At 38.7% G+C, this 27,801-nt stretch overlaps 1 protein-coding gene across 1 annotated transcript in view; it reads right to left on the bottom strand.

The window, feature by feature from the left end:
• Positions 1-27,801, bottom strand: part of LOC136882382 (zinc finger protein 501) — a 182,654-nt gene that overhangs the window by 40,829 nt on the left and 114,024 nt on the right. Inside the window, exon 5 of the mRNA XM_067155018.2 lies at positions 15,508-15,579. Coding sequence (XP_067011119.2) covers positions 15,508-15,579 — 72 coding nt within the window. The remainder of the gene's footprint in view (positions 1-15,507; positions 15,580-27,801) is intronic.

Genomic DNA, 27,801 nt, shown 5'->3' with positions numbered 1-27,801 from the left:
GGTCTGACACTGTGGTTAGCTGGTTCGAGTCCCATTGATCGAAAACAATTTTGCGATTTGAATGTTGGCCGGCAGGGTAGGGGAGGCAGTGGCATACAATTTGTAATCACTAGATTGTGTGCCAAAAGCCTGGATTCAATTCCAAACCTCTCCGTAGTGTTCACATGGGGTAAATGAAATGAAATGAAATGGTGTATGGCTTTTAGTGCCGGGAGTGTACGAGGAGAAGTTTGGCTCGCCAGATGCAGGTCCTTCGACTTGACACCCATAGGGGACCTGCGTGTCATGATGAGGATGAAGTGATGATGAAGACGACACATACACCCAGCCCCCATGCCAGCGAAATCAACTAATTAAGGTTAAAATTCCCCACCCTATCTGGAACATTTGGAAGTTCATGAAAAATTTAATATTCGCAAATATCTGTCACTGTTTCTCATACAGAAAAGGAATTGAACCATAAATGATTGAAAGCTATATTTTGCTGAATTATTATTATATATTATGCAGTTTCTCAATACAGCTAATATTAACGGAGAATACGGAGCAAGTTGGCAGCCATGGGGTCGGGTAACCGCGAGCTTGCATTTGGGAGAGAGACGGTTTTGATCTCACCATCTGTCACCTTGCAGCCTTAAAACAGTTATCAGTAGATTCCCATTTTCACACCAAGTAAATGGTGGCATGGGCGCCCATACCTGGGGCAAGGTGGGGACGCGGCCTCCCCCAGCTCTCAGGGAAAGGAAAAATCTAATACAGTCAAGTATTTTTCTTTCAAGGAAATTATTTTAAAATCGGTATTACGTAGAAGTGGTAGGGGATACCGTGTGTGGTACTCTACTGTGGAATACAAGTCGCCATTCATCTTCCAAAATATTAAAAATACTACATACCCCCACGTCTAGCCCCCACCTACAAATTATCCTATGGGTGCCCATGAACGGTGGGGCTATAAGTTAATTAAGGTCACGGTCGCTACCTTCCTAATCCTAATTCCTTCCCATCCTTGTTGCCAAAATCACTGTTTTTGATCCCCTTAATACTGATACGTGATTGTATCAAATAATACATAGCCTAAAACACACTCTGGCTATCCTTGAATGGAGTTTTGAAAAATTCTGTTGAACCACTTTCACTTGAAGTCATGACAAACAAACAGATAGACCAAAACTGAACTAAACTCAATTTTGAGTTCATACTGTAGCCCAAGGAAAAAATAAATTATGGGGACAAATTGCTGGGTACAGACAAAATTACAGATATCACCATTTTCTTCAAAGAAGAGAATGAGATCACTTTCGTAAATATGTGTTATAGGTATTTTATTTTGTTTTAGTCACCTAACTATACCTTGTAATAGATAAGAAAAATCTTCCACCGATCAATACATTTATTGTGGATGAATTACTACACTAGTACCGGTTTCGACCTATCTTGGCCATCATCAGCTAGCACACAAATTTACAGTCATTAGATGAATTACAAAGAAGTTACTTAAGAGCATCCGGATGTCTGATAAAAAATGGAAGTAAAATATATTGCAGTATGTTGCGTTAAAATGGCTCTAATTAAAAGTAGTGATGGTTAGAATAAACTAAAACCTATTGATTGAGCATGGACATGAGTACATAAACACATTAAAATATATATGCCACATCATAAGACACTAAAAATATATAGCACATTAAACACATTAAAACATGGTATATTTTAAAAACGTCTATTAAAATTTGAGTTCATGTTGCGTTGCATTCATCCTTCAATTCTCTTGTAGTTCTTGTGTTGATTAAGTTGAATATCGAGAATGTTCTATAGTTGGTATACTTTGCATTGATATGTTATGAGGACTCTTGTCAGTAAAAATTTGAAAACTGAGTTGATGTAGCAAGATAGGTTTTAATATCAGAGTAGTTGGTGGTGACACTTCTCTCATCTATGTACGTTATATGGTCGTTATTGTTGTTGCTGTGGAGGTTGTGTACCGATACGTTTGGATATTTGTTGTGCTCTGCTGCGAGTGGAATATGAAACTTATAAATAATAAAACCTAACTATACCGACCAAAGAGCTAGAATAACATAGAGGTGGAAGCACTGCCTGGCTGAAGATGATTGAATGAACATCCGCAGTGTTTTCAGTGGTCACATAAGCAGGGTGTGGCTCTCGAACGACAAAAAATGTTGAAAATATACATTATAGAATCACTGGTACAAAATTAAAGACCATTAGCCAAAAACTTAAAATCATTAATAATCATAGAGTGCGAATAGCATCCATGTTGCAGCGCAAGGCTACACGTCATGATCAGCTTATTAGAGACTTGTTCAAAAAGGATATAAGGAGAATCATCATACAGTATATACAAACAGGCCATGAAATCGGGACAAGGATATTACCAAGCATGGTTCTTGTGGTTGAGTGTAAATTACAATTTAAAAAACATGGACATAAATGAGTATTTATGAAGGAAATCCTTAAAACTAAAGGGACCTATGATAAGTTACAACCTAATTCTGATCATATTTTTAAAAGTATTGCATCCCCATGAGTACTACTATAAATAATTGATGTATTTTTTATTACAATGTAATAAATTATGGGGAAAAAATTGCTGGGTACAGACAAAATTAAAGATGTATCACCATTTTCTTCAAAGGAGAGAATGAGATCACTTTTGTAAATATGTGTTACAGGTATTTTATTTTGTTTTAGTCACCCTGGGCAACATTGCAAATTAGCAGCAGCGGATTCTTCCAATATCGGTCAACACAGAAGTACTAATCCTCCTAAAGGGTCTTTTTAAAGACCACTTGTTATAGTCTAGATAAATACTGAGGGTTTTTTGTGTGCCAAAGAGACCTTATTGGCTGATTTGTGTAAGGAATGTAAATGTGACATCTTTCTAGTGCAAGAGACTCACCGGGGCTACAACAGCCACTGACCCAAAATTGCAGGCATGGAGCTTGTTCTGAAAAGGCCCCATGATAAATATGGTAGTGCCATTTTCACCAGACCAAACCTAAATATCACATCAACCTCGCTGACTGAAAGGGATAACATCAAGATTCTTTCTGTATGTACGCCACACTTTAGCGTTTCTTCCATATACAAGCCTCCTAATGTTGACTTTACGTTTGAAGAACCCACCAACTTGTAGTACCAGGGCGTAAATTTCATCCTTGGCAATTACAACAGCTGAAGCACATCTTGGGGATACCCAGATTCAGATACCAAGGGAGATAAACTGAAAACCTGGGCAGAGAATCAAGATCTTCAACGAGCTAGAAAGAGGACTATAGAGTGGCTATTGGACCGCCATATTTGAATCTACTTGAAAGCCACGTCCACCATATTGTAAGCGATCAAATCGAGTGGGAGTGTGATGAAGCAAGTACAGAAGCTGCGGGAATAAATACAGTTTCACAGTTTTCTTTATTAGAGAAGCACTCAAAGATGCATAATGCCTGTTTAAAAGGACATTAAAAATACAAGGTACAGACTACATACTTACATTGGTTTTTTTTGTTTTTTTTTTGCTATTGGCTTTACGACGCATCGACACAGATAAGTCTTATGGCGACGATGGGGCAGGAAAGGGCTACGAATAGGAAGGAATCGGCCGTGGCCGTAATTAAGGTACAGCCGCAGCATTTGCCTGGTGTGAAAATGGGAAACCACAGGAAACCATCTTCAGGGCTGCCGATAGTGGAGTTCTAACCCACTATCACCCGAATACTGGATACTGGCCGCACTTAAGCGATTGCAGCTATCGAGCTCCGTTTTACATATTGTATAAAGAAAGAAAATTAGTGCATTTCCAGTATGGTAGCCCTAATTACAAAACATATCACAATAGTACATTGCCATTAAACAAATTTAGACCTACATACAGGGAATGAAAATATAGAACAGAAAACCTTGAACAAAGTAATATAACAACATCGAGAAATAATTCATATAACTTTAATGAATATGAAAACCTACAACCTGTTTTCCAGTCATTGACCGGGTCGGGAATGTAATGAATGAACCAGATGTAGGCTGTTAGTGCGATGGGGTCGCCACTCCCAAAGTGATTTACTAATGACTGATGGATGCTATGAAATGAGAATGGAGAGTGTTGCTGGAATGAAAGATGACAGGGAAAACCGGAGTACCCGGAGAAAAACCTGTCCCGCCTCCGCTTTGTCCAGCACAAATCACACATAGTGTGACCGGGATTTGAACCACGGTATCCAGCGGTGAGAGGCCGACGCGCTGCCGTCTGAGCCACGGAGGCTGCTATAACTTTAATAATAATAATAATAATAATAATAATAATAATAATAATAATAATAATAAATCCTGGTTTTTTGCCAGTTACCTGGATTTGGTATTTGTATGGATTTAGCCTAATTCTACGACCGGATACCCTTCCGGACGACGACGCCAACCCTAGGTGGAGTGATGTATTTACTATTACGTGTTTCTGTGGTGGTTTGTAGTATGTTCTGTTGTGTGTAGATGAAGAAGGTTTTCCAGTCGCCGATCCAGAGGAATTAACTGTCAACTACCCGGTAAAATCCTCAACTCGGTCGAATCCGGGACCCTCTGAACCAAAGGCCAGCACGCTGATCATTCAGCCAAGGAGCCGGACACAAAGCAACTTGGCAGGTTCGAGCCTAGCTCAATACGATGGTATCTGACGGTGCTCAAATCTCTCAGCCTCGTGTCAGTAGATTTACTGGCACGCAAAAGAACTCCTGCGGGACTACATTCAGGCAACTCGGCTTATCAGAAAAAGTAGTTAGTAGGACGTAAAACTAATAATAATTTACGAAAAATAAGTATTTGTTCACATTACTTCTTTTTCAAAATGTAATAATAAATAGTGTTATTAGTTTTTCGTCCTACCAACTACTTAGTACGGTTTTCGGAGACGTTGAAGTGGCGGACATATGTCCCGCCGGAGTTCCCTTACGTGCTAGTAAATCTACTGATAGAAGGGTGACGTATCTGAGCACCTTCAAATACCAAATATGCCAACTTAGCTTAGAAATCCAGCGCTCTACCGTCTGAGTCACTCAGCCAGGCAGGATACAGTTTATCATGTCTGGCTGTCTGGTCAGTTCCTACAAGAAAATAAAAGTAGGCCTACCCTACACGTGCTGGATTGTGCTACACAGGCAACGTAATTCTGCTAATCGCCCATAACTGTGTACTTTAGTAAAAAAAATCTTATTTGAAATATGATTACATTCGTCGTGTTTTTCCTACAATTTATGCATTAGCTTGCCACACACGTAGAGAGCATAATTTATTCGATCTAATCTATTAAAAGTAACGCATCGTAAGCGGAAGAAAGGCGCTTAAACTATGGAGTCGCTATTTCGTCTTGGCACCACCCAGAGCGCTGTAGCAGCCATGTTAGCCACTCTATAGTCCTCTTTCTAGCTCGTTGAAGATCTTCATCTAATTCATGATCCAAAGCTACCAGCATCCTTCAATAGTGGTCGGTGGAAGAGAGGCTACAACCCTGACAATATTTTTGTGTCATCAAAAGTTGCTGGGAGTTGTGTGAACATGATGGGTAAGCCCATCCCATTTATCCAACATAGACCTGTAATCTGCAAAGTGACTGCCATGGTAGTGCCAGAGGAGGTACCTTTCAAGCGAAGGTTTAATTTTCAGAAGGCCAATTGGGAAGGATTCACCAACGACCTTGATACAGAAGTTGCCAAGATCCCACCACAATCTGAGATGTATGAGGCATTTGTCAAATGCGTCCAGACAGCCTCTAGAGGGACCATTCCAAGAGGTTGTAGAACAAGTTACATACTGGTACCAGGACTGACTGATGACAGCAAATAGCTGATGAACCATCACAAAGATCTCTTTGAGGCTGACCCATCTGCTGATGACACTATCCAGGTTGGTGAGGAATTGCTGCAAACTATCTCAGCAAATCACAAAGTTAAGTGGACGTCACTGGTAGAGAATCTGGACATGAAGTTGAATTGTAGGCGAGCCTGGAATCTCCTGAAAAACCTCAGCAGTGACCCAACGAAACCTAGAAACACAATAACAGCAGACCAGATTGCAACCTAATTACTCACGAAGACTAAAGGTCGGAGTACACGGGAGCAACTGGAACGAACACCAGGAAGTGAGAACCATAATCTCCGAGAACCTTCCACCTTGAATGAACTATAGTCTGCCATCTCCACCTTGAAATTAAATAAAGCTGCTGGCATCCATGATATCAGAGTAAAACAGATCAAGAAGTTTGGCCGGACCACTGTGCAATGGCTGCTTACAATGATTAATGTGTATCTCTTTATATTCCCAAGCTCTGAAGGAAAGCTCAAGTGGTTGAACTACTTAAGCCTGGTAAGAAGCCAAACAATCCTAAAAACTTTCACCCAGTATCATTGTTATGTCATTGTTTCAAGATCTTCGAGCACCTTATCCTTAACCAAATTAGCGGCATCGTCGAAGGAAAGTTCATTCCTCAACAAGCTGGTTTTCGACCTAGAAAGTCATGCTGCAATCAGATAATGAACCTTACTTAACCCATTGAGGATGGTTTTGAACAGCGTAAGGTAACAGGAGTTGCCTTTGTTGACTTAACAGCTGTCTATGAAACCTTCAACCACAGAAAGTTGCTGAGGAAAATTTACCAGCTCACTAATGATTATCAACTAACATCTGTTATTGGCACTATCCTGCAGAATAGAAGATTGCAAGTCTCTCTCCATGGTAAGAAGAGCAGATGGCGCATACAAAAGAACGGTTTACCTCAAGGCATTGTGCTAGCCCCTGTGCTCTTTAATATTAACACTAATGATCAGCTCATAATGGAACATACCATGCTTTTCGTCTATGCTGACGATACTGCAGTGGCTGCCCAAGGAAAGACATTCAAAGAGGTGGAGGGAAAGTTGACTTCTGCACTAGGTACTCTTGGCTCTTACTATGAGGGCAATCATCTAAAGCCAAATTCGAACAAGACTCAGGTGTGCACATTTCAATTAAGGAATAGAGAAGCTCAGCAGGAACTGGACATTTCATGGCAAGGTAAGCGACTTGAGCATTGTCCAACACCTGTGTATCTAGGTGTTACTCTTGAGTGAACACTGTCCTTCAAGAAACATTGCCACAACACCAGGCTGAAAGTTAGCTCACAGAACAATATTTTGAGAAAGCTCACAGCCACCACCTGGGGAGCAAGCCCTCGTATCCTGAGAACCTCTGTTCTTGCTTTGTGTGTGTCCGCTGCAGAGTACGCTTCACCAGTGTGGAGTACATCCTGGAGTACATCCACTCACACCAAGCAGGTTGACATTGCAATCAATGAGACCGTATGAATCTTGTTGGGATGTCTGAAGCCAACTCCAGTTGACAAACCCTACCCGATTGTTGGAATAGCTCCCCCCACTAACAGAAGGGCTGTTGCTGCTGATGCAGAGAGGACAAAGCAGACTAATGATTCTCACCATCCACTGCATGATCACCAGGCTGTACTCTGTCGACTGAAGTCGAGAAAAAGCTTCATCACCAGGACTCAACCACTGCTAGGAACATCAGAGACTAACCGCATCACCAGGTGGAAAATCATGCTGCCGCCTGATACCCCTGCAAAGGAAGAGCTAGCTCCAGGAAATGACCCACCCTACCCTATTTGGAGGTCACTTAATCGTCTTAAGGTGGGCGTCCCTCTTTGCAAGACCAACATGCAAAAATGGGGCATACTTCCAAGTGATGGAGACTCATCCTGTGAGTGTGGTGTAACACAAGATCTGAATCATCTGCTCATTATTATTATCTGCTCATCTGTTCTCTACTAGAACAACCTTGCACCACACAGGACCTGATTGAGTCAAACAACAAGGCCATCAGATTTGGTAGATTTTGGAAATGCTGACTGGACACGGAATGATGATGATTACAATGTAGGAGACATATACTTTTTGTCCATTACCACGTCATATTGGGATTTGTAGCTGAAATGTAACCTTGCAAGTTTTCCATTATGGAGTGTAGCCTAACTTTAAATATTAATATGACTGATCTCTACAATAAACATTTCATGAACTTAACAAATGACAGTAAAATACTATATTTACCCATGCTTGGTGAAAGCTTGACTAAAACAGCGCTACATGAAACCAATTCCCAAGCACAAGACACAGAGATTGGCACATAGCCTTCAGGACCATTATGGAGAGAAAATAAAGAATGAACCTAAATATCAAACTTCAATGAATCATACACCACCAAGTACAGATGGCAACAAAAATGAACTCTCAAGGACAAAAGAATAAAAAAGGTACCAAGAAATAATCATTTACGATAACTCAGAAAAAGGGAACATTATCAATCACCATATATATGCAACACTGTACTCCAATTAGTGCAGCCGTACACTGAGAATTTGGCTGGTGTTCTTGCAGGCGAGAATCTAACTTTTCACTTCTTGAAACTTACTATGTTCAATCACCACACAAAATCACATCATATGTTCTTGTGCCAACTCACTGTTTGACAACTTGAAACATGGCTGCCCTTTATGAACTTGGCTCTGCAAGGAGTGCTGATGTCAGCTATACAGCTCCTCTGTCAAGACCGACTCCGATTCTCAGACCTTAATGCAACTCTTGATTGTTCCAAGATGGGGAATCGAGTAGCCGCACATGTTGGAAACGTGGGTTCATTGTTTTTGTATGCAGTCCGTGTAATTTAATGAAAGTTGACAATAAATATTAGTTTCTTTGTAGAAGATAATTATGCAAGCCTATTTATATGAGTCTGTTAACACTTAGGATCTGTAATTATATGCAGTAATGTGAGAATATGTTTGTTTTGATCGTGTTGTGAACCGGGTTTAAGTTGAACTACAGCAATAACATCTCAAACAACTATTCTTAATTTTTCTGAGAAGTGGATTAGGAATAAGCAGTGCTACTATTTTGAAGTTGATGACAAAAGAGTAGTGTGCATGGACGCCCATACCCGGAGGCAAGGTGGGGACAGCCCCCCCCCCCCCACAGCTCTCAGGGAAAGGAAAAAATCTAATATAGTCACCTTTTTCTTTCAAGAAAGTGGTTTAAAAATTGGTATTACGTAGAAGTGATAGGGGATACTGTGTGTGGTGTTCTACCATGGAATACAATTACATAAAATAAACTTCATTAATAAAGAATCTTGGTATTGTAAAGGTGGAACATTTGACCTAACCTTCAACGTATGGAATACAAGTCGACATTCATCTTCCAAAATCTTAAAAATACTACATACCCCCAGGTCTAGCCCCCACCTACAAACTATCCTAAGGGTGCCTGTGGTAGTGTGCATACAACATTTTAATCTTCTGATTCATGCTGTGATTAACTGTTATCAAGCAGACTACATCAAACTGAAGCTCATTCATGTAGGTTAAAGACATCAAAGGGTAGAGTCAACAGAGGTTTATGCATTCATGTCCCTCAATGGGTAAAGACGTATTATATCTTTAGTGCCTGAACGTTTCATCACTAAGTTTACCATCATTGCGTAAGGTGCCACTATACCAAACGTCAACATATGTTTTAAGAGTTTCCAAAAAAAGAAAAGCTTAGCATCACCATGGCCATTAATTAGGTTAGCATCGTTATTTTGGATGTACTTTCCTTTCATTAGGTGCTGAACATTAGAAATTGTTAACCTCTGCGAAAGTAAGGCAGCACATTATGTTTCATAGTTCTCATGACAGTGAATAAATTGAGGACCAAGCAGGATAGCTTCAGTCTCTTAAGTGCGGTCAGTATCCAGTATTCGGGAGATAGTGGGTTCGGCAGCCCTAAAGATAGTTTTCCATGGTTTCCCATTTTCACACCATGCAAATGCTGGGGCTGTACCTTAATTAAGGCCACGGCCAATTCCTTCCCACTCCTATCCCCTTATCTGAGTTGGTGCGACGTAAAGCAACTTGTAAAAAATATATATATACATTGAGGAATTTTGCACCTTAAATAATATTTTAACATTCAAAATGGTGTTATAAATGTCATTTTAACAGTTTTTTCATGTATTTCCATGTTTCCAGTGATGTGACATCTAAGAGAATTATTTGAGTAAGTATGTATGTTCAAACCTTCCCCTTTGCCCGTTTCTCTATGGGGTGGGTGTGAAGTGAGATGAATCTTCGTAGTTAGTTTTTATGAGCAGGTGCCTTTCCTGTCATCAACCTCATCACAGGAGTTAATGACATGAAGTGAATGACATGTATGACAGTAGGAAGGGAGAGGGTGAAACCCTCTTCCGGCAGATAGCCTAATCCTGTGGAATAGCATTAAGGGACTGGTCTGCTTAAGGCTTAAAATCTCTATCCGACAAGTGGATCGCCATCAACAGTGTCATATGTCATATGAACACTGCGGAGAGGTTTGGAATTGAATCCAGGCTTTCGGCATGCAGTTTAGTGATTAGAAATTGTACACCGCCACATTTCCTACACTGCTGGCCAACATTCTGATGGTGAAATTTTTTCCAACCAATGGGATTCGAACCAGATAATCACAGTGTCAGATCATACAGACTTGACACCTTAACCCCTATGCACCCGTAAGCGGACTGGTATGCGCTTGAGCGCCTGGGTCAGAACTCCACAAGCGGACTGGTACGACGGGATGCAAGGTCGTATCTTGGAGACATTTGTGACATCTGTTGGTTTTTTCCGGAAACATTTCCAATTGAAATCTTTTCTTGGTGTCTCAAAATGTCACCAGAGTGTTCTGGTATGCTTCTCTGGCAAAGAGAATTGATTAAAATATCGATCAAGAAAATCTGTATTCTATTGTTGACAAGATGGCTGAGAAGGAAGTTGCTTGCTCGCGCGAAATGCTCATTAATAATGAAATTCAAAGCATATTTGATATTTTAGGCTTTGATTTCAGCAGTGTTAGTGAGGAAGAAGTTATTAGTGATCCTGTGCATAAATGAACAAAAAATATATCACCAGAGATCTTTCGCGTAGTAATATCGTACGACATGGAATGCCGAATGAATTTTCTCCTGCCCCTCATGATCCGATTGCGACTGCCGGATTTGAAACTACGATCTTGGTACCTGGATATGAACACTTTACCACTAATCCTCAGACTGAATAATAATAATAATAATAATAATAATAATAATAATAATAATAATAATAATAATAATAATAATAAACCGAGTGAAACATGACCCACCAGCTAGGTAACCCGGTACCAAACTAGCTGATTGAGAGTAAAAAACTACACTACACCGGACAAGATCCAGTGTAAGAGGAACAAATAGGAAGCGTCACATACACTGCACACCCAGAACATAAATAAAGTAAATAGGGAAAGGTGAACTTACCTCCAGGTGGTAGAAAACAAACGGGTGGATCAAGCTACCAACTGTCAGTATACCAAAATAAATGTTGAGTAGAAATCAAGACAAAACTTCCTTTAAAAAATAAAAATAAAAATTATTTAATGAAACTCAAAATTAACAGATAAATAACAAGACATCCTCGCAGTAGTTTACCTAAATGATAGGTACCAGAAACTGACTAAAATCAAATTGACATGTGACTAAAATGAAGAGGTCTTTAAAATTAAAATAAATTAAATTAAATTGGATTAAATAAGGTAAACAGACCTCACCGAACTACAGGAAACTTCAAATAAAATACCAAGAAACACCTAAAGGTAAATTAAGAAAATTATTTGAAAACCGCCGGATGGTAAGAAATAAAATAAGGAAATTTAAATGGTACCTTCAAGTTTTGAACCAACCTAAAATAACAAAATTAAATCACCAAAAAGCCGGTCGGCAAGAAACATTTTAAAGGAGGATATGTTACAATTAAACACTTCAGTTTACCTTCTTAACAACCAACAAATCTTTTCTTAAGAGAGGAAATAATTCATTTTTAGGAAATACCATCTTGTAAGAAACAGGAAAAAAAAAACTTTCTTTGCTCTCACAGATATTCGCTGAGAGATGAAACTCTCTCTCTTTCGTTTCACATCAGTTATAGGGTAACCAATACACAATGGAAGGTCCAGCACAGGATGTAAGTGCTACTCAAAAATATTCAAGGGAAAGGAAACCCTACACAACAAAACCTGAAGGCAAAAGGAAAAAGAGCAATGAGGGGCAAGAAACAGTAAACACACAACACGGTTCCTTTAAATGGCAGAACAATCTGACAGGGGCGACTCCCAGCCTTCAAAAAACATCACCATCACGTCTCTCAAAAAACAACATCGTCCTCAAGGCAACCATAATCCATTGTTAAATCAGGAAAGAACCAATCCCGATAGTGGACCAACAAAAGGTACGCAAAATGGAGGCAAAATAATGGAACCAACAATCCCAAAAACCAGAGAAAAACCCCAAAAGGAATGGAATTAAATAAAAAACAGAAAAATAAATTTAAAACAACCCAAAAATGCACCAAAATCCTTACTGGAACTCCCATGTATTACCCCACTTTAAAACAAATTTCAGAACAGCAGTAACATCATTACCGAATAATAATAATAATAATATTTTACATTTATACCTCTTTTCAAATTTCCCTTAGAAACATTCAAATTTCTTGTGGTGACACGTTACACGCTAGATGCTTTAAACAAACCTATTAACATCTTTTTCAACCCGATACGTTACTTTTGAAAGGGTAGTACATTTTCACTTATCAAATAATGGTCCACCAAATTTTCCGGAACGCATCACTTATTTTGATGATTGATAGATTTCTCCTAAGTAAACGCAGAAGCAGTTCACCACCGATGAAAACAACAAATAAGTATAAAGGTTGACTCACAGGTTGGTTTGAGGTCCCAGAAGTAGGAAAGTTAAACAACATGGCCAGGCCATGTGCTCCTTACCGTAGAAGTTGGTGTTTTCAAGGTAAAATAAAAATCACACACTACGAGGATGTATTAGATGAACGCTGAGGGTGTGGAGCACAAGCCTACATCCTTTTAAATTCACTATCCACAGTCCATTATACTATGCCAATGCATTGCCTGGAGCTCGGTACACCAACGTCTTCTCGGCATGATAGAAAAGCAGCGACTCCTCGCTTCGCTTCCCTCTCCGGAGACGGACTATTTAAAAAATGGCCGACACCAAGCGCTGATTGGCCGGAGCAATGTCAAAGAATAAGATGACATATAGTTCCTACTATAGCCGTAAGATTACAGCATCACCCAGAGCTTACACGCCCTCGTAGAATTAAACTTTAAAAACAGTGAGAACACCGATTAAGCAGTAGAAATAAGAATACGGATTTCTAAGCCATAACAGGCGATCCCAAAATGTAGATGCAGAGAAGGCAAACACGAAACCTCGGTTTCAGACATATGGCTGTAAGTTCGTATTTGGGATATAGGTTCGAATCTCAGCATTTGCTCACTCGTGATTTGTTTCCCATTAGTTCCTTATTTCCAAATCAGGCAAATGTTAGGCTCATGTCGTATTGGTTTTCTAGTATTTCCTTATTTCAAAATCAGGCAAATGTTAGGCTCGTGTCGTATAATTAAGGCCGTAACACACACTAAAGAACTTCCAAGGTGAGATAAGTTAATGAAAAATTTAAGATTTAAAAGGGATTTTTTAATGTGTTATATTTCTGAATTGTTCTGTTTTTTTGTGTCGAGCAAGGGCGTGGAATTGCTCAATAATATACAACAAGTCCCGTGATAATACGCGCAGTCAATCACCCACCATACTGTTTTAACCGAAAGCTTGCAACACCCAGGTTGCATACTAATAAGTTGGCGGATTCCTAGCAATGTCAGAGCAAAGGGCGGGTGGGTGCATATGGGTTAACCAATGATCATAGCCACCAGGTAAGCTGCTATTTGACTAAGTGAAATTTCTGAAGACTCTGCTAGTTGTTCACTTTTACTGTGGGGTTGTCCATCTATTCTAAGTAGAATATATGTGATTCTAGTTTAATATACATGATAGGCAGTTGTTGACAAGTCGCTTTCTTTCGTGCAATAGTGATTTTCCTTATGATGTTACATTTATCATATTAAATTACCGGGGCCGATGATTTAGATGTTATGCCATTTTAAACAACAAGCATCATCATCCTTTTTTATTACAATTTGTTTCACATGACACTGACACAGATAGGTCATATGGCGACAATGGGATAGTAAAGGGCTAGGAATGGGAAGGAAGCGGCCAAGACATTGATTAAGGTGTGAAAATGGTAAACCACAGAAAATCATTTCAGGGCTGCTGAGAGTGGTGCTCAAACCACTATCTCCTGAAAGCAAGCTCACAGCCGTGCGACCCTAACCGCATGACCAACTCGCCCGGTAGCATCATCATCATGTTATATTACTGCCACTGGTGTAATATGAATGTGATATTTTCGTGTTTGCCATTATCAGCAATCTGGCTACTTCGGCCACCATGTTATTTTTAAATGTTACGGTCTGAGTATTGGATATAAATGGTCCGTTATTGGACATTATAAATCTTCCACCTAACTTATTCCTGGCTGCCAGCGTTTCGCCCCAGTGTGCTAAGTTGGGCTCATCAGTTGGCAAAAAGCACACCCACCAAGACGCATGGCTAGTGCATACCGTGGAGACCACTGCGTAGGCTACTTGGAGCCACCTGCAGTGCCAATGCACTATGAGAGACTTTGTCTCATTACCAAAAATTGATGCCTGCCTGGCCATCAGATGATGTAGATGTTGATTCCCATAGGGAACGTGAAATATATAAAATTTACTCATTCGGGACAAATATCTATATATCTGAGTATTGGAGTCGGTCTTGCCTCTTTTGGTTATTCTGACTTGTTCATATCGACCAATAAATCTGCGTGGCTTGTTACATTGTGTTGAACACATGCATAAGGAATGTTAAGTACAGAACAAAAATAGCAAACCAGATACCAGTTGGAACCAAACCCACAACCTTTCAATTTCATGTCAGATGACCTAGCGATTGATCTATGGTCACCTTGGAAAGGATCCGAGCTACAGGTCTAGCACTACCGCTAGAACTTGGTGTAGGGTGTGCTCATCACCCGTGTGAACAATTCAAGTGAAATCAGAAGGTTCTGGTTCTATTGGTGCCCGGTTGGCCACTTTTGTTCTATACATAAAGTTTCTTCGGCATATTCTTTATGTACTCAGCATAACCAAACAAACTCAAAGTTTTTTGGCCAACTACAATGCAGTAATAAAAACTAAATATTCACTTACAGTACATCAACCAATGTACAGCAGTGCTCAGTACTAGTATGCGAGTTGATGTACTTATACAATACAATTTTTATACAATGCGATGTAGTTAACTTCATACTTCCGGTGCCCGAACTTCCATTCCAACTTCTCACCAAACCGGTCAAAGTTCAAATTCTCACTAATGCACATCCTTGTAGTTTAAATTCCACATAAAAATGAAGGTCTCACAATTATGACCATTACAACAACAGTCATAAAAGCCTTTTCATGTTAGAATAATAGGATATAAAAAACTCACCTCCACAGAATCATCCTCACTGTTCTGTTGCAAATCAGGTTCGCACTCGATGACAACCACTTCGTCCATAATCTAAAACAAACAAGCATATTCTTTACTAACACGAGGGTGTATTACAAAGTAAGGAGCATTATTCTCCTTTACAATTTGTTGAATTTCATTTTACTCAAAATACTGTGCGCAGAAGTTGACTTTTAAAAAATAATTTCATCAGAACAAAATGATTGAAAGTTAAATGTGTACCTGATGTTCCATGAAGATGTTGAAATATGTTATGTATCTAATCCAAGTTTACAGCTATCTTCTTGATTTTTCACATCCAGCCAGAGAGATTTTGCAACAGCAAAACTTTAAGAAGTTTGTCCTACTTCCTGATAAACTGTATACTCTGTAGAGACTAATGCCATTTAGCGATACAAATTTGCAAGCAATCAGCTATAAAATAACCTTTCATAGTTGTAGGTCAGCAAGTGTCTTGGTCTACAACAAACTGTCTGATTTATCTAAGATGACTTTTAAAGAGAGAAAATATAAAACAACAGAAAGTAATTTCAATGACTGCCAGTCGTAAGTGTTTTTAAGTCTGGAGATAGAACCCCAAACTCTGGCATCCACAGCCAGTACTAATGTTGAACAGAACTGATCTACACTAAAAATAATGTGGTCTGATACACACTCAGTTTTAATACCAAGACATGAAGGGGAAGGGAGTATAAACCCAAAAGCTTATCATGAAGTCAATTACAGCAAAATTTAAAACATTCTAACTAGCGGCTACCTCCTGAGGGTGGGTACGGTAGAATGCATCCCTGCCTGTCGTAAGAGGTGATTAAAAGAAGGACACCCAGGAACAAGGATTGAGGACCGTGGGTCCTCTAGCTTAGAGGTGGTGGTGATGATTACTGTTTCAAGAGGAAGTACAACTAGGCAACCATTTTCTATATAACACTAATCAGAGAGAAAAGGGAAGAGGCCAACACTTCAAAAAATGAAGATATTGGCTAAAGAAAGACAAGGGCCACGAAGGGCGCGAAAAGACTCCCCAGCCCTTGAATGCTCTAATAGCATCGGGGTTGGAAAAGGAACAAGAGTTGACCAAGGAAAGTCGGAAAGGACAGATGAAAGTGAGGAGCCTGGCACAAGTAAGTGGAAGCAATGCTAAGGGCCCCATGGTCACCAACTCTCGCTCCCAAGTTGAGAGACCCTAAGGCCCCTTTTAGTCGCCTTTTATAACAGGCAGGGGATACCGTGGGTGTTATTCTGATGCTGAAACTGGCATTGGTTCCACTTGTCTTAGGCTCCTGCTTTCAATTTTCGTAGCCAATCTTCCTTAATCAACCCGTTCTCTTCCAATACCCATGCTGACCAATGGAGTCTTTCATTTTCTTTCCCTGCATGGCCCTGCCATATCTCTTGCCAATAACAGCTATGGAACACAATAGTATTCAGTCCCGGTGTACAGTATACTGTACATCTAATTCATTCAATTCCAGCTCAAAGAAATATTAGGGAATAGAGGAGTTCTCTATCTTGCTAGAGACCTCTATGATTTACCTTTGTTTCCCAATTGGTTGAAGTGGCATCTACCAACACATGAGTGAATTATGAAGATAAACAATAAAGATGGTAGACAAGTATGGTGATGATCAAGGTAAGTGGAAAAATTATATTCTTTATTTTTAACATTTTGTTTTGTTTAGGGTAAAAATTCTGTTTGGAGGTTAAATAAAAAGGTTCAAATAGAATATACATACTAATTATATTCAGTATTTTGTATCCATAGACTCATGGGGTGTGTGAATGAGTGCTAGTACGACTCCGTATTTTGTGAAAGTTTAACAGTGAAGAAAGCGCTACGGTGGAGGGTGACTCGTCTTAACCTTATAAATAAGTTTCAAAGACAAGGTACGTAATTACAAAAGTGTGTTACTTGTTGTTTATAACAGAGTATTCAATTTAAAACAGTTGTTAAGAACCAGTCAATGCCGTTTCGAGTGTTTGTTACCGGTGACAAGTGACAGACGACTTTAGAGTGCAGAACTGCCAACTCCTGCACCATGTTGCTGCACGCTCGTAGTAACACTCCCTTTCACCAGTAGCGCTAGGATATCAGAGTAGGAGTATGTGGCATCCACAGAGGGCAACACTATGGGTGTGTGCGTTGTGTGTTCTAAGAACATCTCACGTCAGGATACAGTTGGAAAAATAAAGTGCGGGCTATGCAGCAACTGGTTCCATAGTACTTGTGCAGGCTTCAAGGATGAAATTGAACTCTCAAAAATTATTAAACAGAAATGGTATTGTAAAAGATGCTTAACAACGAAGTGCACAGACAAAGAAAGTGTAACAAATGATACTCCCAACTTGGAGCAAATGTTCAATCTCCTCATGGAAATTAACAGTGAGGAAATTAACAGTCTGACATCTGTTCGGGACACTATGATGGAATTACAACAACAAACAAAAATAATTGAAGGTGACTTGGCAAAATCATTAAATCTAGCTCATGAGAAGCTAGATGAGAATGCTGTTCTGATTAAACAGCAATATTACATGATCGAAAATTGCATGAAGACAATAACGGAACTCAAGAATGAAAACTCTCTTCTCAAAAAACAGTTAGCTGATGCAACAATGGTGATCGATGATCTTGAATAATATGGGAGAAGGAACACAGTGGAAATTCATGGGATCCTGTAAGTTGTGAATGAAAACATAGTTGATCTTGTTAAAACGGTGGGTCGCAGTCTGGGTCTGGACATCCACGATCAAATGATCGACACCTGTCATCGGCTGAAGAAGTCTCAACACCAGAAAAATGCTGGAAATAGTACTAAAATTTGTTAGACATACTGATAAGGACAATTTTATGGAACAATGAAAGTGAAGAGGAATCTGAACATGGCAGACATAGGATTCACATTCAGAGACCCTATTTACATAAACCATAGTTTAACAGTACTCAGAAGGAAGTTGTTCTCCGAAGCTAGAAAAATCAAGAAAGAAAAAAATTACGTGTGTGTGGGTTGACAGATCAGGTGCAATGAAGTTGAAAAAGTAAGTGGATGATAGATATGTTTATACGGTAAGTTCATTTGAAGACCTGGCCACTTTGTAATAAAATTTACGATGTCTATCAAATTAACTTTTTAATTATTTTTCAGTATGTCTAGTAGCAAATATATTTCAATCTGCTAACAAAATGTGCGAGGTCTAAACACAAAAACAAATATATTTTATAACAACATATTATCAGCTGAATATGACATTGTCATCCTCACAGAAACCCGGTTGAAGGACAATGTATACGATGATGAGCTTTTTGATAACAGATATAATGTGTAGGTTACAGATGGGATCGAAAGTTTGCTAGAGCAGGTGGAGTTTTAATTGCCGTGAAGGATTATTTAACTGTTAATAGAATTGAATTCATAAGAGAAAATATAGAATATACTGTACAATTTTATGACAATTTACTTACTATATCAGTACAGTATATTTTCCGCCTAATTCTAAACTGGAAACATACTTGTCTTTTAACGAACTATTTGATGAATGTCCAGATATTCAATTTAATAGGATAATAATAGCTGGAGATTTTAACCTACCACCAATAAGTGATAATCAATATGACCTAAGGCAGGGAGGTCTCTGTTACCGGGCTCTAGCAAACTTTCTCTCCTATCATGACCTTAAATCAATGAAAATGATACCATAACGAAAGGACACTTGACCAATATGATTAACGTTAATGTTACTAAAAATGATTTTCTATTGGTTAGTGAAGATTTTCATCATCCTTCCCTCTTTATAGATTTTAAAACTCATTATAAGCGAATAAAATTGATAACCCTGAAAGAATTATGCATAATTTCATAGTCTTTACAAAATGCTAGAAAGAGAAAACTGGGATCATCTAAAAAAATTTAAAATCCTAATGAAGCTATAAAATACTTCTATAATGTTTTTGACAAGATATTGGACAAAACTGTTCCAAAAATGAAAATAAAAACCAGGAAGACGTATCCAACTTGGTTTATGAAGGAAATTATTGAAACCGTTAAATTAAAGGAATATTATCGGTAACGCATGCAGAATTCGGAATACAATAAGATCATGTTTAAAGAGACGAGAAAGCTTTCGAAATCATTGATAGAAAATGCATACAATACGTTCAAAAGAAGTTCCAAAGAACTTATAAATATGCATCCATCATCATTTTGGAATTTTATTAAAAATAAATGGAAAAATACATCAAACTCTGGGGTTATGATTTTAAATGGTGAACCTTTGCAAAGCGCTAAGCAAATAGCTGACGGCTTTGCCACATATTTCGGCAAGGTGTATGTAAATAATAGTTGTAAAGGTAATTATGAGGTGGGATCTCCCATGAAAACAAACTCTTCACTCCCAGTGTCACATGTAGGTGGAAAGGAATATATTCAGACTAAAAAGAAGCTTAAATCTACTAAATCAAGTGGCCCAGATGGGATTCCTCCTTACATAGTAAAGGGTTGTTCAGATATATTAATGCAACCATTATGTTACATATTTAATCTTATAATGGATACAGGTGTGTTCCCAGAAATGTGGAAAACGTCAAGGGTATGCCCGATATATAAAGCCGGAGATCATTCAGATGCACAAAATTACAGACCCATTTCCATAATATGTGCCTTCGTAAAAGTTTTTGAAACAATTATTTATTTCCAGATTTTTAATCATGTTAAAAGCTACATTTCACCTTATCAGCATGGATTCTATCCTGGTAGGTCAACTATCACAAACCTATCAAATCTAGTTCAAGATGTGGCTAATGTTTTAAACAGTCATACATCTGTTGATGTAATTTATACGGACTTCGAGAAAGCGTTTGACAAGATTGATCACAGTGTGCTTCTCAGAAAACTATCTGGATTTGGATTTAACAATCCTATGCTAAAACTAATCTCCTCCTATTTACATAACCGATATCAGTTTGTCACCTATCATCAGACCAAATCTTTTGTATTCAATGTTAATTCAGGTGTACCTCAAGGTTCAAATTTAGGACCACTGTTGTTTATGTTATTTATAAATGATTTGCCAGATGTTGTCCTGAATTCTAAATGCCTCATGTTTGTTGACAATCTTAAGTTGTAGAAGGAGATATCACATGTTAGTGACTGCATTTCTCTAAGCAGGGACATTGAGAATATCTACATGTGGAGCGTCAAGAATAAAATCACATTTAATATCAGCAAATGCTTCGTGATGACTTATTCTATGGCAAATGATCCTTTTCAGTGTGAATACTTCATGAACGGACAGAATCTAAAACGATTCGAGTCAATAAATGACTTAGGAGTTACAATGAGTAGTAACTTATCATTCAGTGCACATATTGAAATAATAGTAAATACAGCACTGAAACAACTAGGTTTTATCATATGCAACGGGAAGGACATTAAGACATTAAGACTTTATGTGTTCTCTATAACTCATTCGTGAGGTAAAAATTAGAATTTGCATCCGTTATACAGATGCCAAATTACAAATCTTATATGAATAAAATAGAAAAGGTTCAAAAGATATTCCTATGGTTTATTTATTACAAGAAGCATAATCAGTCAGCATATAGGTTGAGAATATCATATAGTCACTTATTAGAAGAATTTAGCTACAATTCATTAACCGTTCGCCGAGAATTATACCAACAACTGTTTCTACACAAAATTATAAATGGCGTTATAGATAGTGGTGATCTACTAGCCAGAATAAATTTTAACGTAAGCAAATCTAACTTGCGTAATGGGACGTACTTTTACAATCCCTTATCCATCATATTAATTCATAAAGATTCACCATTAGTAAGGATGTGTAGTACCTTTAATAACTTATTCAGAAACTATGACATAGATCTCTCAATGTCCCTAACAGACTTCAAAAAATGTCTAGTGAATTTTTAAGTGAATATACTTAAACAACCTTAACAAATAACATCTTATAAAAAGAAAATAGAATTCATTATACTATCTCTTTGTCAATAACCCAAATGGAATTTAATTGTCTATAAATTCTGAGATATTACTTTTACACTCTTAGTCATGCACCTGATCTGTTCGCATATGTGTGTGCTTGCACATAAAGTTTTAGCTCTTCCTACTTATGTAATCAGGAGCCAGTAATTACAGCACTACCTAATCCTGATCTGTATATAACCTATTGTTGTTTTTGTGATTTTTGCTTCTAAATTTGTTTACTATAATTTTTCAAAATATGTTGTTAATTTTTCATGATCTTTTTCTGTTTTGCAATGTATATTATTATACTATATTTTGTAATGTCTGTTGTAATTGGAGTGCAACTCTGTTACCAACCGACTGACTGACTGACTAACTAACATCCATGTATATTAGCATGTACAGTACAGTGTATATGGGGCCTCAAGTGTTGCAAATATTGTGACTGAGTTCACTGTCTTTCACAAAGTTATATTCATATATCTGTCAGTTTCTAGTAGTATAGGAGAAAATTAAGTGTTTTAATACACTACATCTCAATTTTAAAATGTAAAAGAAACTTTGTTTTTGTCCTCTGAGTTTCCTAAAATTATACATTTGTGTTGATATTCAGGCTCGTCAAGGAGGAAAATGAACCCAAGTGATTTTGATACGATTTTGAAGTTGTTGGAGAATGGAGATGTTGGATGTGGAGGAATTAGCCAGTGATAATGATGAGGATGAACCATAAACTCTACACCATCCACAAATACAACACATTGGTATGTTATCACATTCAATAATATTACACATCATGAAACTCCAGAACTCTTATGGCAATCTTTGCCAAACACTTTAGCTACTAATAACTAAAATATAATTTTTTTCTGCAATATATTTCAGGAGATGACATTGAGAAGATTTTGGTAAGCAGCCCAGCTGAGGGAAGTAACAATAGATATACTATTATTGCTTCTGGTGATGCTAAGTTTGCTGTTGAAGATATTTTCCTGACAGAGTTCAGATATTTGATGAATACATAATCCCACAATTCTTTTGAAATTCACTTTGTCCACAGAGCACTTCTCATAGAGAAGTATTTCCCCCCATTTGGATATTGCTTGAGGTATTTACCAGAACATTTATTTCAAAACATATCATAGAAAACAAATATTTATGCACTTCAGAAGGATGTGACATTCAAACAAACCACACTTGAGGAAGGTTAAGTGTTTTTAGTTGGCAAATTGTCATGGAAGCAACTAAATATCCTAGTGTTAGAATGTATAAGGATAGCACAACATGACTTAATTAGGAGTAGCATGCAGTAGTCAGTAGCTGGCCAGAGTACAGACAAGATGCTAGAAATGCTGGGTTGGCACTGAAGGAGATAATGAATTTGTTAGATTTCAGGCTTAGGGTAGTTGAAGATTTTGTGAAGGCTGATAACCAGTTGAAGGGTATCAAAAGAGAAAGGCCACCTACATGCCCTGTGACATAACCTTCAGGTAATAAAAAACAAACAACTGAGAGGAGACCGTTGAGGGAAGTGCAGATGGATAGTGTTGATCACTTGTCAGAGCATGATGGCAAGTACCTACTCGATGTAAGAAGATTAACTGCACCCAGCAATCACACATTATCTGCAAAAAATTGTGGAGTACAACCATGTACAAACAGGAACAGGAACTGCTTTGCAGCCTTTCACAAGCAATAAAATGAATGTGGATTGATATGAAACATTTCTTTGTCAGTAACATGTAACAAAATTTGAATATTTGTAAGTAATTATTGATAAAAAACTAAAATATCTGAAAAATAAAATAATTTGGGGCCTATAGGAATGTATGGCTTACTTTTTAATACGGTAGAAGCATTGTATACTTCCTAACCCTCTCCTAAAAGACTTATGATACCAAGGTAAAAGTTTAGGCTTGAGCAACGCTGAGTCCAAATGTACAGTATACTCTACATGATCTATTTTTAGAACAGGAGGACTCTCATCAATCAAATTTTGTAAGTACATCCCCAATATGACCTAAATTCAAAATGTAGTCAAAAAAATGTTTTTACAAACACAAAAATTTGAGACTGAAGGGATTAAAATATATACACCACAAGCTCACCCATACTTTGATCACCAACATCTAAGAAGACAGCTTAAATCAAGGAAATGCTTTGTGCAGACAACAACAATGATCACTGCAAAACCTGAGGTAGCCAGGACATGGGTATGACATTACCACCAGAATGGATGAAAGCTAAAGAAAGCCTTCCTGCAGGTCACGACTCCAACTGGGAAGTCTGGTGATCATTCAACAGACTTTGGAGTGGTGTCGGGAGATTAAGAGTGAATTTACATGACTGGGGATATCTACAGGGTTCAGATCTCTGCAAGTGTGGGGAGAGACAGACAATGCTACACCTGCATACCTGCAAACTGTGCCCATACTCTTGCACAATACAAGAGTTACAGGAAGGCTGTGGTAGTGCTATGAAAGTTGCCCGTTACTGGGCGAAGATCATCTAATCTCAGACTGTTCTTTTCTTTCAGTTTTCAATTTATGATTTTAGTATTCCTTTATAGCACTGTATGTTATTGCTTCTGACTCGAGTAAATAATACCACAAGAACAGTTTGGAAATCAAGGATGCAATGCATTAATAAAGTTACAGATCGTTGTTTACTGTATCACAAAGACAAACAGCATGGTAGTACAGACTTTTCACATTCAAATACGAGTACTTTTCTTCCAATATTTCCCCTTGGTGCTACTGGAGAGGAGTAGGCTAAGTGCCGGCACCAGGTTTCACCCTCTTCCTACCATCATATATCACGTCATTCATTTCATGAACTTCTCTGATGAGGACGTCGGGAAGGGCATCCGATCGTAGAAAGCTCGCTATGAAGATTCACAGTCTCGATTTCTAATGCAGACTTACGCTCTTTTTTTCTTCTTTTACAAGCTGCTTTACACTGCACCGACACAGATAGGAGAGGAGAGGAAAGGGCCAGGAGTGGGGAGGAAGCAGCCGTGGCTTTAATTAAGGTACAGCCCCAGCATTTGCCTGGTGAAACCACGGAAAACCGTCTTCTGGGCTGCCGACACTGGGGTTCGAACCCACTATCTCCCGAATATTGGATACTGGCCGCACTCAAGCGACTGCAGCTATCGAGCTCGGTGACTTACGGTAAATCAATAATAATAATAATATAATAGAGAAGGCTTTCGGGAAAAAGTATTGAAAATAGAAGGATTCCAAGGTAGGAAAGTAAAAAAGACTGGTTCAAAGTGGTCTGAAGACAGAAAGAAGAAACATAGTGAACAGATGAAAGCGTACTGGAAGAAAAGGAAAGAACAAAGAAGAAGGAATTGAAATTGGCACGTGGTCTTCTGGTGGCCCATTCGAAAGAATAATAATAATAATAATAATAATAATAATAATAATAATAATAATAATAATAATAATAATAATAATAATAATAATAATAATAATAATAATAATAATAATAGTATTTGCTTTACGTCCCACTAACTACTTTTACGGTTTTCGGAGATGCCGAGGTGCCGGAATCTAGTCCCGCAGGAGTTCTTTTACGTGCCAGTAATTCTACCGACACGAGACTCACGTATCTGAGCACCTTCAAATACCACCGGACTGAGCCAGGATTGAACCTGCCATGTTGGGTTACGGCAAATCTACCGACACGAGGCTGACGTATTTGAGCACCTTCAAATACCACCGGACTGAGCCACGATCGAACCTGCCACGTTGGGGTCAGAAGGCCAGCGCCTCAACATCTGAGCCACTCAGCCCGGCAATTCAATTAATACAATGCTAGATTGTTTCTGGGACGGAATAACTAGTGTAGGTTTATAGCCAGATCACCCTCTCGATTTAACGTCATGCGACTTCTAACTACTTTTATAGTCTTCGGAAGACCAGGTCCTAAACGCGATACTAAGCTCGTGAAAACAACATCCGATGCTTTGGGATTGTTTATCGATGCTGGTATTTTGGACAGTAGCCTATAGCTCATTTCACCATAAAGGAAATCGTTGCACAGCAGGTTACACATGAAGCTTGCCAACGATATAATGAAGATACCTATGTAGATTTTGATTTAATTATTGTTGAAAGTATGACTTTTGAAAATAATATTTCGTAAATAGTCGATAAGTAACACCCCCATAAGTGCTATAGTGTATTCCAGTTGTGATACAGCAGAATTTTTCACGCACATTGTAATTTGAAATATGGGATACTCAGTGCCCTATGTTTCATTTTATGTTTAAAAAAAAAAAAAAACTACGTTTCTAATCCACGGTTAAAGGGCACTATGCAGCAGATTGCGTGTTTGTGCAGATACACGAACCCCAGTCGCCCTCAAGAAGTCATCTCGTTATAGTCGAACAGTCCAAGTTGATCTCCTCTGCGCTGTTACCCGGATATATCGATTTTGACTTGGCGGTCGTCGGCGGTTGCAAGACTAGGCTTCGGCCTGCACGAGGCCACGGCTGGTCAGCTCTGCAGTCCGACGCAAAGTCAATAACATTATTATAGGACCGGGTCTAATGAGCACAATATCACGCCTCGGTGTTCTTCCAGCTTTCGTACGGTTTTTTCCTTTCATTTAACATGCATCTGGAACATATAAGCAGTCCTCTTCCTCGTAGTCTTCAATCAGAGTATCCTCCTCTTCGTCATCGGAAGTGCGTGATGTTCCATCTACATTCTTCCCTTGGTTTGACTTCATCAGTTTGTCTCGAATCCAGTCATCTTTCCCATCAATAAAAGTATTTTCCAGTCATTATTAACCTATAAATATTGAAGGAGTTATGCTCTATAATGCTCCTTGCCGCAGAAACAATGACAGTTCTACTAACATTAAAATACTTCGAAGAACAACAAACTAACCTAAACTGAAACGTGGGATGTTGCATGCCCAGCGACGGCGCGTTCTATACGTTCAGTGAACCCCCTAGAAATAGATGACTTAGTAAAATGGTTTATGAAGACCCTATTCCTATAGTTAGCTCTGTATAATCGCGCACGCAGCGATACATTTGACAACTCTCGGTTGCTCTACGGAACCGGCAAAGAGGTTCAATTTCAGGACTGGGGGCGTGGGACTGCTGTACGTAAGGAGGGTGCGCAAGGTGGGAGTCTATGAGGAGCAAAGAAAACATAGCACAGGAATCGCTGGCAACCGGACCGACGCGGCGATGGACACGAGTTACTTCGAGCAGTCCCGAAATTAGCCGAAGCACTGTCAGAGCGAGCGGTTAATTTTTGCCGTAGCCTATGTTTTGAGAGGATTTCAATTTCACAATGTTCCGGTTCTGATCTAATTAACCGCAATGAACCAAAATATTTTGGCATTTTAGCATCAATAGGCGTACGTAGTCTAAGTTTGTGTAACTAATGAAACTTAAAATTAGTAATAAGCCAACGTGTTTTATGAAAAGTACACAGCAAAATACTCAAGATATACAGTACATCACAGCAGTGTACTTGACACGTTCTTGAAGCAGTTATTTCTACGCAAGCAATGTCTTCAAAAACATAGGAAACTAGATCAGCTTAAAGTAATTGCACCTTATATTCTCTCTCTGCCATTCCTCATTGTTTTAGTAACGTCTTCAAGCTGCAGCCGTGTGCCTTAACAGGAAAATCGAGCGATGTCACTATTTTACATTTATGTAAACATCAAGTAACAATCACTTTCCAAAGCAGTGAACCCCAGACGTTTTTTATCCATGCGCCGCCACTGTGCATGCCCCAAAGCTACCACAGAGCACGGAATCAAAGCTCTGCACACTAATCTTTATATTCGAATGCTGACTCCCTCCGAAGAAAAGTCACGCCAAATACCGTTTACAAATAGTATCAACATAAAATGATGGCGAAGAAAAATTTCTCTGGGGCACTGTATGCCCCATGTTTCCATTCCAGTGTTAAGGTAATTTCGACCTATTCGAGAGAAACGTCATCGTGTTGAGAAGAGAAGATGTGACATCCACCATCTTAATTGGGGGTTAGATGAATGGCGTCATGTCATGTTTGCATGTTTGCGTGTGGTCTCCGAAGAGGCCTAGTGCAGGTCTTTCGAGTTGACACCCTACAGGCGACCTGGATTCTAATGATAAAGACCGTACACACTCCTAGCCCCTGAGCCATTGCATTTAACCAATGAAGGTTCAAATCCCCAACCCAGCCGGGAACCGAACTCGAGATCGCCTGCACCAAAGGCCAGTACGATAACCATTTAGCCATACAACCGGACATGCTTGCAGATAAAACACGGATAT

Source organism: Anabrus simplex, chromosome 1 (assembly GCF_040414725.1).
Source record: "Anabrus simplex isolate iqAnaSimp1 chromosome 1, ASM4041472v1, whole genome shotgun sequence".
NCBI classification, from domain to species: Eukaryota; Metazoa; Arthropoda; class Insecta; order Orthoptera; family Tettigoniidae; genus Anabrus; species Anabrus simplex.
The sequence above is the reverse complement of the archived record's forward strand: the minus strand, read 5'-3'. Positions and strand labels throughout refer to the sequence as shown.